Here is a 16567-nt window from a genome sequence, read left to right as displayed (position 1 = left end):
ATGCTCAAAATATGTCCCTCTGGATCATTGGTGGCTCTTCGTATTTTTTAATCTGATGAAAGACTGACCAAAAATGACCAGAAAAATGACCCCAAAGCAACATTTTAAGTAAGTTTTAGTTTGTCCTAAAAATATAATCCCAATAATGTGTTCCTTATTAATAGGATTGTTTGAAAAGATTTATGTCCAGATAAGTCTTTTGATTTACTGTAATCCATAGAGCCTATGTCTTGTCTTAGGAAGAAAATCATATTCTCCTGATATCATTTGTTCTTTAGAAAAACCACATCAGTGCCTGTTCAGTAGTTTTGTGTTATTTGCAAATTGAATTCTTGTTCTGATTTTTTTCTCAGATATTAAAATAAGTTAATTTACAAATTTTCAGACTTACCTCCTTTTTTTCTAAAGATAGCTCCTACTTTTGCCTGTTTTAAATCTTACAGAACTTTTTTTTCTGTTTTCCACAAGAACCGGGAGATATTCTATTCCTGCTCCTGTTGCTACTACTATTTCAACAACAAGTCAGCTCCTAGGCCACAGTTTATCTTTAAAAAGTATGCATTTTTATAACACAGATATTAAAACAAACTATAGTCAAACAGTAAGGTTAGATGTTCTCAAAGCTACTCTTTGAGTAAACTTTAAAAAAATTATATGAATTCGTGAGTGTTCTACAATCTATACCTGGTATAGATAGGGTTTGGGGTGATTAGTACTGACAATTTACATTCCTAAAAGGAAAATTTTTTTAATAGATGAACTTTATTTTTTAGAGCAGTTTTAGGTTCACTGCAAACTTGAGAGTAAAGTGCAGAGTTCCCATATAATCCTGTCCACACACAACCTCTCCCACTGTCCCACAACACAGTGATACATTTGTTACAATCAGTGAACCTACATGGATACATAATTATCACCCAAAGTCCATAGTTTTCATTAGGGTACACTTTTGGTTTCATACATTCTCTGGAATTTGACATGTATATGATACATGAATTCACCATTGTAGTTTTATACACAGTAATTTCACTGCCCTCAAGATCCTCCATGTTTCATCTATTCATCCCTCCCTACTCCCAACCACTGGCAACCACTGATCTTTTGACTATCTCCATCGTTTTGCCTTTTCCAGAATGTCATATGGTTGTATTCATATAATATAGAGACTTTTTATATTGGATTCTTTCACTTACTAATATGCATTTAAGTGTCCTCCATGTCTTCCCATTGCTAGATAGCTCATTTCTTTTTGCACTAATATTCCATTGTCTGGATGTACCACAGTTTGTTTATCCATTTTTCTGGTGAAAGACATTTTGGCAATTATGAATAGAGCTGCTATAAACATCTGCATGCAGGTTCTTGTGTGGACGTAAGTTTTCAGTTTTTTTAGGTAAATATCAAGGAGCACAATTGCAGGATCGTATGATAAGGATATGCTTAGTTTTATAAGAAACTCCTAATCTGTCTTACAAAGTGCTGTACCATTTTACATTCTCACCAGCAATGAATAGCAGTTCCTGTTGCTATACATCCTCACCTGCATTTGGTGTTGTTAGTGATTTGGGTTTTGTCATTTCTAATAGGTTTTATTTGCAATTCCCTTATGACATATGATGTTGAACATCTTTTTGTATGCTTACTTGCTATCTGCATCTCTTCCTTGGTGGGATGTCTGTTAAGGTCTTTGGTCCATTTTTTAATCAGGTTGTTTTCTTATTGTTGAGTTTTAAGAATTCCTTGTATGTTTTGGATAATAGTCATTTAACAGATATGTCTCTTGCAAATATTTTCTCCCAGTCTATGACTTGTCTTCTCAGTCTCTTGACATTATCATTCATAGAGCAGAAGTTCTTTAAGTTTAATGAAGTCCAGCTTATCCATTATTTCTTTCAGGGATCATGCCTTTGGAGGTGTATCTAAAAAGTCATTGCCACACCTAAGGTCACCTAGGTTTTCTCCTATGTTATTTTCTGGAGGTTTTATAGTGTTGTGTTCTTACATTTAAGTCTGTGATCCAATTTGAGCTAAATTTGTGAAGGCTATGAGGTCTGCATCTAGATTCATTTTTCTACATGTGGATGTTCAGTTGTTCCAGCATCATTTGTTGAAAATACTGTCTTTGCTCCATTATCAAAGATCAGTTGACTGTACTTTTGTGGGTCTATTTATCTATTCTTTCACCAGTACCACATTGTTTTGGTTACTGTAGCTTTGTAGGTAAGTATTGAAGTTGAGTATTGAGTAGTGTCAGTCTTCCTACTTCGTTCCTCTACCCTGATATTGAGTTGGCTATTCTGGATCTTTTGCCTCTCCATATAAACTTTAGAATCAGTTTGTCAGTATCCACAAAATAACTTGCTGGGATTTTGATTAGGATTGTGTTGAATTTATAGATCAATTTGGGAAGAACTGAAATTTTGACACTACTGAGTCTTCCTATCCATGAACATGGAATATCCCTCCATTTACTTAGTTTTTCTTTGATATCTTTCATTAGAGTTTTGTAGTTTTTCTCATATACATCTTGTATGTATTTTGTTAGACTTATCCTCAAGTATTTTCACATTTTTAATTTCTTTTTTGGGGGTGCCAATTAAACGGTAATGTTTTCATATCAAATTCGACTTGTTCATTGCTGATAGACAGGAGAGCAATTAAGTTTTTTATATTTACCTTGTATCCTGCAACCTTGCTGCTATTGCTTGTTATTATTAAATTTTTTGTCAGTTCTTTTGGATTTTCTACATATCTCATCACAGTCATATCATCTGTGAACAAAGACTGTTTTGCACCTTCCTTCCCAGTCTGTATACCTTTTAGCTAGGAATTCCAGAATGATATTGAAAAGCAGTGGTGAAATGAGACATCCCTGCCTTGTTCCTGATCTTAGGCAGAAAGCTTCGACTCTAATGTTAGCTGTTGGTTTTTGTAGCTGTTCTTTATCAAGTTGAGGAGGTTCCCCTCTATTCCTATTTAGCTGAGAGTTTTTATCATGAATTTTGTGGATTTTGTCAAATGCTTTTTCTGCCTCTATTGATATGAACATGAGATTTTTCTTTTTTAGCCTGTTGTTATAATGGATTACATTTACTGATTTTCAAAGGTTGAACCAGCCTTGAATACCTGGGATAAATCCCACTTGGTCATGGTGTTAAATTCTTTTTATTATTGTTGAATTTGATTTGCTAATATTTTGTTGAAGATTTTTGTATTTTGGTCTGTGTTTTTCTTATAATGTCTTTGTCTGGTTTTGCTGTTAGTGTAATGCTAGGCTCATAGAATGAGTTAAGAAGTATTCCCTCTGCTTCTATTTTCTGGAAGAGATTGTGGATATTTGGTATAATTTCTTCCTAAACTGTTTTGTAGAATTTACCAGTGAACCCATCTGGGCCTGCTGCTTCAAGTGTTGGAAAGTTATTAATTATTGACTCATTATCTTTGATAGATTAGGCCTATTCAGATGTCTAGTTCTCCTTGTGTGAGTTTTGGCAGATTGTGTCTTTCAAGTAATTGATCCATTTCATTAAAGTTACCAAATTTGTGGGCATATTATTATATTATTCCTTTTTTATCCTTTTATTGTACATGGGATCTGTACTGATGTCCCTTCTTTCATTTCTGATATTAGGAATCGGTGTTCTCTCCTTTTTCTTAGTTAGCCTGGTAGAGGCTTATTGATTTTGTTGATCTTTTCAAAGAACCAGCTTTTAAGTTTGTTTGTTTGTTTTCTCTTGATTTCCTTTTCTCAGTTTCATTTATTTGTCCTCTATTTTCTTTTTCTCCTGCTTACTTTGGATTTACTTTGTTCTTCTTGTTTTAGTATCCCAAAGAGGAGGCTTAAATTATTGGTTTTAGATCTTTCTTCTTTTCTAATATATGCATTCAGTGCTATAAATTTCCCTCTAAGCACTGCTTTTGCTGCATCCCATAAATTTTGATAAGTTGTATTTACATTTTCATTTAGTTTAGAATATTTTTGAATTTGTCTTAAGATTTCTTCTTATGTGTTATTTAGAGGTGTGTTGTTTAATCTCCAAGTATTTGGAAATTTTTCCAGCTATCTTTTTGTCATTGATTTCTAGTTTAATTCCATCGTGGTCTGAGAACAGAGTGTATGGTTTCTATTCTTTTCAATTTGTGAAGGGTAACTTATGGCCCAGAATGTGGTCTATCTTGTTGAATGTTCCATGTGATATTAAGAAGAATATGTAATCTGCTATAGATGAAGTAGTCTATAGTCAATTGATTGATGGTGCTATTAACTTCATTGATGTCCTTACTGATTTTCTGCCTTTAGGCTCTATCCATTTCCAATAGAGAGGTGTTTAAAGTCTCCAACTATAATAGTGATGCACCTATTTCTCTTTGTATTTCTTTCAGTTTGCCTTACATGTTTTGATGCTCTGTTGTTAGTTGCCTACACAATAAGGATTATTATGTCTTGTTAGAGTATTGACCCCTTTTTCATTAAGTAACTCCCCTTTATCCCTAATATTTTTCCTTACTTAAAGTCTGCTCTGTCTGAAATTAATATAGCTCCCCTGCTTTCTTTTGATTACTGTTAACATGGTATATCATTCTCCATGCATTTACTTTTAATCTATATGCATCTTTAAGTGGGTTTCTTGTAGATAACATCAGAGTGGGTCTTGTTTTTTGATCCACTCTGACAATCTGTCTTTTAATTAGTATATTTAGAGCATTGATCGACCATATTTGTTAATGTTGTCTATATGTTGCCCTTGTTCTTTGTTCCTAGTTTTGTCTAACATACTTTTTCATTCTTTTGTAGTTTTAATTGAGCATTTGACGTGATTCCATTTTCACTCCTTTTTACCATATCAGTTATACTTCTTTTTAAAACTTATTTTAGTGGTGTCCTATAGTTTGCAATAGATTAACAACTAATCTAGATCCACTTTCAAATGACACTGTACCACTTCACATGTATTATAAGTACCTTATAATAATAATAACATAATCTTAATTCTTCCCTTCTCTCCCTTGTATTATTGCTGTCATTCATTTCATTTATACATAAGCATATAGAACTGACCCTTGAAAAATGCAGGGGTTAGGGACACTGACCCCTGGCACAGGCAAAAATCTGCATATAACTTTGTAGTGAGCCCTCTGTATCTGTGGATTCAACCAACTGCAGATTACGTGGTACTGTAGTATTTAGTGTTGAAAAAATCCACATGTAAGTGGAGCTTCACAGCTCAAACCTGTGTTGTTCAAGGGTTACCTGTATAAACATAAGCATACATAATCAAATACATTGTTGATGTTATTATTTTGAACAAACTGCTATCTATGTCAGTTAAGAATAAAAAATGAAACTGCTATCTATGTCAATTTTTGTTTTACCTTCACCTATTCATTCTTCAGTGCTATTCATTAGTTTACATAGATCCATATTTCTGTACTTTATCATTTCCTTCTCTCTGAATAAATTCTTTAACATTACTTGGAAGGCAGGTCTACTGGCAACCAAGTCCCTCAATCTTGCTGGTCTGAGAAAGTCTTTATTTTACATTCACTGTTAAAGGAAAAAATTTCAGGGTAGAATTCTAGGTTGGTAGTTTGTTTGTTTTCTTTTCTCAACATTTTAAATATTTCACTCCACTCTTCTCTTGCCTGCATGGTTTCTGAGGAGAAATTAGATGTAATTCCTATCTGCTTCTCTGTAGGAAAGGTGCTTTTTCCTCTGGCTTTTTTCAAGATTTGTTTTTTAAACTTTGATTTTTCTATAGTTTGAATATGATATGCTTAAGTATAGTTATTAAGAGCATTTATCCTGCTTGGGGTTCTGAGCTTCTTAGACCTGTGGTTTGGTGTCTAACATTAATTTGGGGAAATTCTTAGTCATTATTGCTTCAAATATTGCTTCTGTTTCTTTTTCTCTTCTCCTTCAGATATTCCCATTGCACATGTGTTTTACCTTTTGTGGTTGTCTCACAGTTCTTGGATATTTGGTTCTGTTTTTTTCAGACCTTTTTCAATTTGCTTTTCAGTTTTGGAAGTTTCTTATCATTACATCCTCAAGGTCAGAGATTCTTTACTCAACCATATCTAGTCTACTAGTAAGTGCATCAAAGGCATTCTTTATTTCTGTTACAGTGTTTTTAACCTCTAGCTTTTCTTTTTTCATTCTTTCTTAGAATTTCCATCTCTCTGCTTACATTGCCATCTGTTCTTGCATGTTGTCTACTTTTTCCTTTAAATCCCTTATCTTATTAATCTTTTTTTTTTTTTAATTCCTTGTCTGATAATTCCTGACATATCTGACTGTGGTTCTGATGCTTGTTCAGTCTCTTTGAAGTGTGCTTTTTGCCTTTTAGTATGCCTTGTAATTTTTTCTTGAAAGGTAGACATAAAGTACTGGGTGAAAGGAACTGTGGTAAATATGCCTATAGTGATGGGGTGGTAAGATGTGAAGGGAGGAAGTGTATTTCATAGACCTATTATTAGGTCTCAGTCTTTTGGTAAGTCTGTGCCCCTGGACTGTGAACTTCACTGATAATTTTCAGTCTCCCCCTCCCCACCTCCTTAAGTGGTACAGGATGGCTAGAGTGGGCTGAAGTTGGGTATTTCCTTTCCTCCAGTTAGGTTAGACTCTGGTAAAATAGTTTCTTCTGATTCTAGGCCTTGTTGAGAAGAACAGAATGCTCTGTCATATTTTAAAATGGTTACTTTCTCCTTCCTCCTGCCAGAAGCAGAAGGGAATTTTCCCCCAGTATTCACTGTGAGTACCCAGTAGAGCTCCTGGAGTTAAAACTCACAAAATTATGACTTTGTCCCTCTGGAGTTTTTAACTCTCAGACTTGTCCACCCTGAGCCTCCATCAGTTCGTTAACTTAGGTTTAGTGTTCCTGTTCTGGCACTGCTTCCCATGGATTTCTCTTGGTGGGTTTCTGCTCTGAGAAGTTGTGATTCTCTGCCTGTCTCTCCAATTTTGGGAGCAGTAGTTTTGCCCTGTGACCTCAATTCTCTGACAGAGCTAAGAAGAGTTGTTGATTTTTCCATCTGTTTACCTTTTTACTTGTCAAGTTAGAATGGTGACTTTTAAGCTCCTTCCATGCCAGACCAGAAACCTGGAAACCAGAACTAGGAAATATTTTCATTTTTATTTTTATTTTTATTTGTCAGTTTCAAATGTGGGAAAATAAGGAATAGTGGTGGAGTGGAAAGGTAACAAAGTCAACCAATGTTATTTTGACAAATGTCAAAGACCATGTGACTTTCCTGCTTAAAGCCCCTCAAACCCTTCATTGACTCCTCATTGTCTTTAGGATAAATCCAAGCTCCTAAGCATGGCCCATGTATCTTTCTGTGGCCAGAACCTCTGCCTGCCTCTCCAGATTCATCTCCTGATACTCCCTGTCCCTTTCTATATGTTCCAGTATCACTGAACTCCTTATAATCCCCCCTCCTAAACCTCCTTCCTGCCATGTGATGTTTTCTTATCTGTGTGCCTCACGCAGGCTTCCCTGCTTGGAGTGCCTTTTTCTCCCACTCTTTTCACCTCATCAGTGCCTGCTCATTTATTAAGGCAGGTTAGCTGTTAGCTCCTCCACAAAAACCTTACTCTAACTCTTGGATATCCCTATTCCCCAAACTGGGCTTCTAAGTACAAATCTCTATCATTACATTTCCTGCCATTCATTTATTCATTCCACCAACTAACCAACAATGTTTGTGTTAGGCAGAATTTTAAGCACTGGGATGCAGCAGATGATGAAAAAAAAAAGTTCCTTCCCTAATGGAGTTTATATTCTAGTGAAGGGGGGTACATAATAAGTAAGTAAAAACATGTGTCAGTAGGCTATGATAAAAAATAGAGTAAGAGGGATGGAATGTTCTGAGGTTGGAGAGGAGGTTGCTATTTAAAGAACATGGTCAGATTGGATTAAATGTTCTAAATCATTAAAAAATAAATTAATTAATTAAATGAAGAACATGGTCAGGGAAGACCTTGTTGATCATGTGGCCGTTGAGCAGAGTCCTGACGGGAGTGAGAGAGTGAGCCGTGTACACATGTGAAGAAACCTGCGGGTGAATATGCTTAGTGTGTTCCACAATCAGCAAGGAAAGCGTGGTGCTTACAGCAGAATGGGTGAGGGGCAGCGAGGCAGAAGATGAGGTTTTAGAGCTAATGACAGCCAGAGTAAGAATTTTGGCTTTTGGCTTTCACTCTGAGACCAGGAACCATGGAGGCTTTTGTGCAAAGTGACATATATGGCTATGTGCTAAAAAGATCATTCTGACTACTGGGTTGAAGATAGAGTAGGGTAGGGGTAGGGCTAGGAAGGGGTGGAGGCATGGGGGACCAGTTAGGACATTGTTGCAATATCCAAATAAAAGGTGATGGTGGCTTGGGCTGACCAGAGTAGAACCAGTGGAGGTAGTAATAAGTGATTGGATTTTGGATACATTCTGAAGGTAGAGCCAACAGGATTTATAAAGGATTGGGTAAGGGATATGAGAAAAAACAGGAGTCAAGGATGATTTCTAGGTTTTTGGTCTGAACAGCTAGAAGGGACAGAATTGCTGTGAAGTGGGGAAGATGGCAGGGGAGTTTGGATTTAAGTTTAAGAAATCTAACAGGCCTCCAATTGGAGATGTTCAGTAGGTAGTTGGAAGTGTGCGTCTGCAGTTCAGAGGAAAGGGCTGAGCTGGAAATATAAATCTGAAAGCTCTCAACATTTCGATGTTTCAAAGGTATGGAATCAGAGGAGAGAGAAGAAGTGAGATGACAGTCCTGGAGCACAGCAAACTTTAGAGGCCAAAGTGATGCAGCGGACCCAGCAAAGGACCCAGAGAGCACAGGGTCAAGTGAAAAATGCATTTTAAAGGGGAGGGAATGACGACCTGTATTCAGTGCTGCAGATAGGTCAAGTAATATGAGGACATTGTATTATAAATCTGTTTATATATATATATATGTCTCCTTCATTTGGCTGAGAACTTGAGAGCAGAATGCATTTAGCAATGTAGTTACTTACAGCTTTGAAATCGGTGAGACATGGGCATGCCACTTAATGGCTGTTTTTCCTTAAGCTGGTTCTCTCAGTCTCTTTGAGCTTCAGTCTCATCTATAAAATGGGGAGGATACAGTACTTTTCCAGTGAGTTTTTGTGAGGATCAAATGAGATCATCCAGATGACACACTAAGCATAGTCCTGTTCATGCAGTTAAACCCATGCCACTTATTATCATGATTAATTCAGTATACCTGGCACAGTACCCCTTCCTATTCAGCAGCATTTGCTGAATGAACCAGTGAATTGCCTGTTCATTTTAATATTTCATTCAGGGCATTTCCCTGTGTGCTTATGAAGTATTAACATGGCATTTTTGGGGTTTCTCCAGGGTCTAGTGCTGATCCTCAAAAAGTGATTCTGGAAGAAGAGAGGAAAGGAAGTCCTCAGGCAGAGCTGATGCGATGGAGCTCCCCAACTATAGCCGGCAGCTGCTGCAGCAGCTCTACACGCTGTGCAAGGAGCAGCAGTTCTGTGACTGCACCATTTCCATTGGTTCCATTTACTTCAGGGCCCACAAACTTGTCCTGGCTGCTGCCAGCCTCCTGTTCAAAACCCTGCTGGACAACACAGACACCATCTCCATCGATGCATCTGTCGTGAGCCCCGAGGAGTTTGCCCTCTTGTTAGAAATGATGTACACTGGCAAACTACCTGTGGGCAAGCACAACTTCTCCAAAATCATCTCCTTAGCCGACAGCCTACAGATGTTTGATGTGGCTGTTAGTTGTAAAAACCTTCTAACTAGCCTTGTAAACTGCTCTGTTCAGGGTCAGGTGGTGAGGGATGTCTCCACACCATCCTCAGAGTCATCCAGGAAGGAGTTGGAGAAGCCTGAAGGAGAAATCCTTTCCTCCGAGGGTGCTGGAGAGCTTCATTCTTCCCCGGAGGTTTCCACCCCTCCAGGGGGCCCTGTGAAAGCCGAGATGGGGGAAGTGATCCAAACAGTTGTGCAAGAGATGAGTGTGGATCCTTGTGCTGCCCAAGGGATTCAGGGGAATGCAGACACCCCAGTGGAGACTCCTCTGACAGCTGAAGTTTTTTCCCCTTCTCCTGTTGTACAAACCTTTAGTGAGGCAAAGGAAGCAAGCCCAGAACCAGGTAATATTCATTTAATAGTTGTTTCGTAATCTGTCCTTCTGTTGTCAATTACTAGATTCAGTGATCTTTATGAGTTTTTGTTTGTTTGTTTCATTGATAAATTTATCAAAGACAACTGTTAGATTGGAAACCAAAATCCAATGCAGTACTTGTACTGGGACATTCTTCTTTTAAAAGTGTCTGTGGTTTTGAGTGTTGCAAGCCTGAAGATGAACCACAGAGCAGAAAAGCAGTATTGAAATAACCATGTACCATTTTTGATTCTTACCCATTATTTTAACTAGGATGATGATGGCACAAAGGAGGAAGCTATTAGAGATGCTGTTTGCTATTACTCATAACTGATACATTAGCTATTATTTACAAAAGCAGTACATGACCTAAAGGTTCTCAGACAGCTTAAACTTTTAAAAATCATTTCAAGTAATCAATCACCGATTTTTAAAATTTTGTTTTGTTTTACATTCAGAGTATGAGGGGAAACATTACCAGCTGAATTTTCTTCTAGAAAATGAAAAAATCTTCTCAGATGCACTCTTGATTACCCAGGATGTTTTAAAAAGACTAGAAGAATGTTCAGAAATTAAAGGTGCACAGAAGGAGGTAGGTGTCGTGAGTTTTATTTGTTTGCTGGTTTAGTGTTCTCAGGATAGCAGATCAGTTATCAGGGTCTCAATTTTTTTCAGACTTTAAATTTTTTTTTTTTTTTTGACATTTATCCCCTAAAAGAAAGTTGTGCAAAAGTGCTAGGCAAGATACTTTCAAAACGAAGTTATATTTTGATCACTAGGTGGATCCCAGGGTTTTGATCCAGGATACTTAACTGAGCTTACCATTTCCTCCTGATTAATCAGGAATAAAATGGGGCAGAAGGTAGTCATGGATAACCCCAAATCAGAGATCAGGTAATAAAAACAAAAAGCCGAACAACAATAAATACTCAAAACATGGTACGAAAAGGATTTAATATGGACTTACACAGTAAATTGCATCGTGTTTAGGAATACAGTGGTCATTTTCAGACATAAAAACAATAATGGTGAACATTTATTGAATACTTACTTTGATACACTTGGTATCAATACATATGTTATCTCATTTAATCCTCACAAAAATCATTGAGGTGGATATTATTATTTTTTATCACTGTTTTATGGATGAGAAGAACTGTCTCAAAGAGGTGATGTAACTTGGCCAAGGTTGCAGAGCTCATAAAACTAAACTCTGAGCAAGAATTCAAACCTAAGCATTCTGACTTTAGAGCTCTTCTCTTACACATTGAGTTACCTCCTAAAGGGGTAAAAATGATGCGTGTATGTCATGTATGTATAAACGTACATAGGCATCACCTGACAGAAAACTGTCAAATGGTTATCATGCTCTATTTCTTAGTTGATGTTTTCTGTTTTTTCCATTATCTCAGTGAGGTGCATCCCCGCCTGTGGGCTCCCTCACTACCCAGTTCCTCACACCTGACGCTGCAGGGTTGACTGCACTGCCACCTTAGGACTCCCTTGCTTCCCCTTTCTCCCGGCCATGCCTCCCATTCTGAGAGGTGCTGGCAGAGTGAGCGGGCACTGCCCCTGTAGGCTTGCTCATCTGACTGAGGGGGTAGCGTGGGGAGGCCTCCCATGTTGCTGTAGACAATTTAGTGTCTGTTAGTTACTATTAATCCAAGCAATAAATGCCTTCTACTATTTAAATAGTTCCCTGATTCATATCAAGTTACTTTTTAAAAAAACAAACTCATGGGCTTCCCTGGTGGCGCAGTGGTTGAGAATCTGCCTGCCAACGCAGGGGACACGGGTTCGAGCCCTGGTCTGGGAAGATCCCACATGCCGCAGAGCGACTAGGCCCGTGAGCCACAATTGCTGAGCCTGCGCGTCTGGAGCCTGTGCTGTGCAACAAGAGAGGCCACGATAGTGAGAGGCCCGCGCACCGCGATGAAGAGTGGCCCCCACTTGCCGCAACTAGAAAAAGCCCTCGCACAGAAACGAAGACCCAACACAGCCATAAATAAATAAATTAATTAAATTAAATAAAAAATTTTAATAAAAAAAAAACAAATTCAAGGTCAAGTATTTACTTTAACCATGGTTTATCGACAGTTGGCTATAAATTGTTTTTTTGAGAGATAAGCTGTTTACAAGACTGGGCTGACCCTGATGACTCTCTCAGGGGAGGTTTCAAGTGGTAAATCCTTGGTACTCTTTGTACTGATTATGCTGAAGGACATTATGGTTTTATATTTTTGCACTTGGATGTTCTCTTAACTGTTCAATCCATCACTTTGTCACTAGTTTGTTACCTCGATAGCTTATAGACACACCTCTTCATTTTCTCTCTTAAGACTTCCTCTCCACTTAACTTTGGTTACAGAGGAGCAACATCATTCCTTAGATCAGCAATACTCAAATTATTAGTGTCACCTCTGTACTAACTTAAACTGTGTCTTATGCATTTTTTTCCTAACACTGGTACCTAAAAGTGTCTGGCACATAACAGGTGTTCAAGAAATGTTTGCTGTACAGGGATTCATTCAGCATTTCCCCCCCACTGCTCGTCCTAATCATTTGATGGCAATAACGTTAATAGTACTTTGCAATAACACTGATTCACTGTTGGTGATCATTACAGGCTTATGTTATTTCTTCCTCGGTTTTAGAGGTCAGAGTAAGAGCACTACAAATCACTTGGTAGCTATATTTAAAACTGATTCTGTTTTATTCTATAATAAATTGTTCAGCTACAGAAAGAAAAAGGGAAAAATACTTTAAGAACGTAAGATTAAATTAAATATAGAGTTGGGGAGGTACTGCTTTGTATGTAGGCCCCGTACTTCTCTCTTTCTCTCTCACTTTATTTTAGACAGCTTGAGGTATGATTGATGTACAGCAAACTGTACACCTTTAAAGGTTATAGTTTGCTAAGTTTTGAAACCCGAAATCATCATCACAATCAAGATAGTGAACATATCCATCACCCCTAAAAATGTTTTCACATCCCTTTGTAATCCCTCCATCCTGCCCCTTTCCACTTGCTCTTCCCCAGGTAACACTGGTCTGCTTTCTCTCTCTCTAGATGAATGTGCATTTTCTAGAGTATTTTATAAATGGAATCATATAATCTGTATTCCTTTTGGTCTGGCTTCTTGCATTCAGCATAACTATTTTGAGGTTCACCCAAGTTGTTGCATGTTCATTCCTTTTTATTGCTGAGCAGGGTTCCATTGTATGGCTATACCATTCATTTATCCAGCTCTACCATTTACTAGTATTGTTAGCTTCAGCAGCTTAGTCTCTGAAAGCCTTAATTTCCTAATTTGTAAAATTTGGGAGTGTTATCACCTACATCATAGGGTCATTGTGAAATTAATTAAGATTTATGTAAAACTCATACTAAAATGCCAGGCACATAGAAGGAGCTCAGTAGGTGACAACTGCTATTGTTTGCTGATACATTAACTCAGTATTTTTATTTTTTTTTAATTTTTATGTATTTATTTATTTTTAACATCTTTATTGGAGTATAATTGCTTTACAATGGTGTGTTAGTTTCTGCTGTATAACAAAGTGAATCAGCTATATGTATACATATATCCCCATATCCCCTCCCTCTTGTGTCTCCCTCCCACCCTCCCTATCCCACCCCTCTAGGTGGTCACAGAGCACTGAGCTGATCTCCCTGTGCTATGTGGCTGCTTCCCACTAGCTATCTATTTTACATTTGGTAGTGTATATATGTCCATGCCACTCTCTTACTTCATCCCAGCCTACCCTTCCCCCTCCCTGTGTCCTCAAGTCCATTCTCTATGTCTGCATCTTTATTCCTGTCCTTCCCGTAGGTTCTTCAGAACCATTTTTTTTTTAGATTCCATATCTATGTGTTATCATGCGGTATTTGTTTTTCTCTTTCTGACTTAATTCACTCTGTATGACAGTCTCTAAGTCCATCCACCTCACTACAAATAACTCAATTTTGTTTCTTTTTATAGCTGAGTAATATTCCATTGTATATATGTGCCATATCTTCTTTATCCATTCATCCGATGATGGACACTTAGGTTGCTTCCATGTCCTGGCTATTGTAAATAGAGCTGCAGTGAACACTGTGGTACATGTCTCTTTTTGAATTATGGTTTTCTCAGGGTATATGCCCAGTAGTGGGATTGCTGGGTTGTATGGTAGTTCTGATTTTAGTTTTTTAAGGAACCTCCATACTGTTCTCCATAGTGGCTGTATCAATTTACATTCCCACCAACAGTGCAAGAGGGTTTCCTTTTCTCCACACCCTCTCCAGCATTTATTGTTTGTAGATGTTTTGATGATGACCATTCTGATCAGTGTGAGGTGATACCTCATTGCAGTTTTGATTTGCATTTCTCTAATGATTAGTGATGTTGAGCATCCTATCATGTGTTTGTTGGCAATCTGTATATCTCCTTTGGAGAAATGTCTATTTAGGTCTTCTGCCCATTTTTGGATTGGGTTATTTGTTTCTTTGATATTGAGCTGCATGAGCTGCTTGTATATTGAGGAGATTAATCCTTTGTCAGTTGCTTCATTGGCAAATATTTTCTCCCATTCTGAGGGTTGTCTTTTCGTCTTGTTTATGGTTTCCTTTGCTGTGCAAAAGCTTTTAAGTTTCATTAGGTCCCATTTGTTTATTTTTGTTTTTATTTCCGGTACTCTAGGAGGTGGATCAAAAAGGATCTTGCTGTGATTTATGTCATAGAGTGTTTGGCCTATGTTTTCCTCTAAGAGTTTTATAGTGTCTGGTCTTACATTTAGGTCTTTAATCCATTTTGAGTTTATTTTTGTGTATGGTGTTAGGGAGTGTTCTAAGTTCATTCTTTTACATGTAGCTGTCCAGTTTTCCCAGCACCACTTATTGAAGAGGCTGTCTTTTCTCCATTGTATATTCTTGCCTCCTTTATCAAAGATAAGGTGACCATATGTGTGTGGGTTTATCTCTGGGCTTTCTGTCCTGTTCCATTGATCTATATTTCTGTTTTTGTGCCAGTACCATACTGTCTTGATTACTGTAGCTTTGTAGTATAGTCTGAAGTCAGGGAGCCTGATTCCTCCAGCTCCATTTTTCTTTCTCAGGGTTGCTTTGGCTATTCGGGGTCTTTTGTGTTTCCATACAAATTGTGAAATTTTTTGTTCTAGTTCTGTGAAAAATGCCATTGGTAGTTTGATAAGGATTGCACTGAATCTGTAGATTGCTTTGGATAGTAGAGTCATTTTCACAATGTTGATTCTTCCCATCCAAGAACATGGTATATCTCTCCATCTGTTTGTATCATCTTTAATTTCTTTCATCAGTGTCTTACAGTTTTCTGCATATAGGTCTTTTGTCTCCTTAGGTAGATTTATTCCTAGGTATTTTATTCTTTTTGTTGCAGTGGTAAATGGGAGTGTTTCCTTAATTTCTCTTTCATATCTTTCATCATTAGTGTATAGGAATGCAAGAGATTTCTGTGCATTAATTTTGTATCCTGCTACTTTATCAAATTCATTGATTAGCTCTAGTAGTTTTCTGGTAGCATCTTTAGGATTCTCTATGTATAGTATCATGTCATCTACAAACAATGACAGCTTTACTTCTTCTTTTCCAATTTGGATTCCTTTTATTTCTTTTTCTTCTCTGATTGCTGTGGCTAAAACTTCCAAAACTATGTTGAATAATAGTGGTGAGAGTGGACAACCCTGTCTTGTTCCTGATCTTCATGGAAATGGTTTCAGGTTTTCATCATTGAGAATGATGCTGGCTGTGTGTTTCTCATATATGGCCTTTATTATGTTGATGTAAGTTCCCTCTATACCTACTTTCTGGAGAGTTTTTATCATAAATGGGTGTTGAATTTTGTCGAAAGCTTTTTCTGCATCTATTGAGATGATCATATGATTTTTATCCTTCAGTTTATTAATATGGCTTATCACATGATTGATTTGCGTATATTGAAGAATCCTTGCATTCCTGAGATAAACCCCACTTGATCATGGTGTATGATCCTTTTAATGTGCTGTTGGATTCTGTTTGCTAGTATTTTGTTGAGGATTTCTGCATCTTTGTTCATCAGTGATATTGGCCTATAGTTTTCTTTTTTTGTGACATCTTTGTCTGGTTTTGGTATCAGGGTGATGGTGGCCTCATAGAATGAGTTTGGGAGTGTTCCTCACTCTGCTCTATTTTGGAAGAGTTTGAGAAGGATAGGTGTTAGCTGTTCTCTAAATGTTTGATAGAATTCACCTGTGAAGCCATCTGGTCCTGGGCTTTTGTTTTTTGGAAGATTTTTAATCACAGTTTCAATTTCAGTGCTTGTGATTGGTCTGTTTGTATTTTCTGTTTCTTCCTGATTCAGTCTTGGAAGGTTGTGCTTTTTTAAGAATTTGTCCATTTCTTCCAGATTGTCC

At 37.4% G+C, this 16567-nt stretch overlaps 1 protein-coding gene across 5 annotated transcripts in view; it reads left to right on the top strand.

The window, feature by feature from the left end:
- Window positions 1-16567, top strand: part of ZBTB40 (zinc finger and BTB domain containing 40) — an 82881-nt gene that overhangs the window by 28682 nt on the left and 37632 nt on the right. For 4 of the 5 annotated variants that reach the window (XM_082448569.1, XM_082448568.1, XM_082448567.1 and 1 more), the window contains 2 exons: window positions 9379-10148; window positions 10618-10751. In XM_082448569.1, coding sequence (XP_082304695.1) covers window positions 9452-10148; window positions 10618-10751 — 831 coding nt within the window. In that variant the 5' untranslated portion in view covers window positions 9379-9451. The remainder of the gene's footprint in view (window positions 1-9378; window positions 10149-10617; window positions 10752-16567) is intronic. The other variant, XM_082448570.1, reaches the window with a different exon arrangement.

Source organism: Balaenoptera physalus, assembly GCF_965194825.1.
Source record: "Balaenoptera physalus genome assembly, chromosome: 1".
Lineage (NCBI taxonomy): Eukaryota > Metazoa > Chordata > Mammalia > Artiodactyla > Balaenopteridae > Balaenoptera > Balaenoptera physalus.
This window is presented reverse-complemented; position numbering and strand designations above follow the sequence as displayed.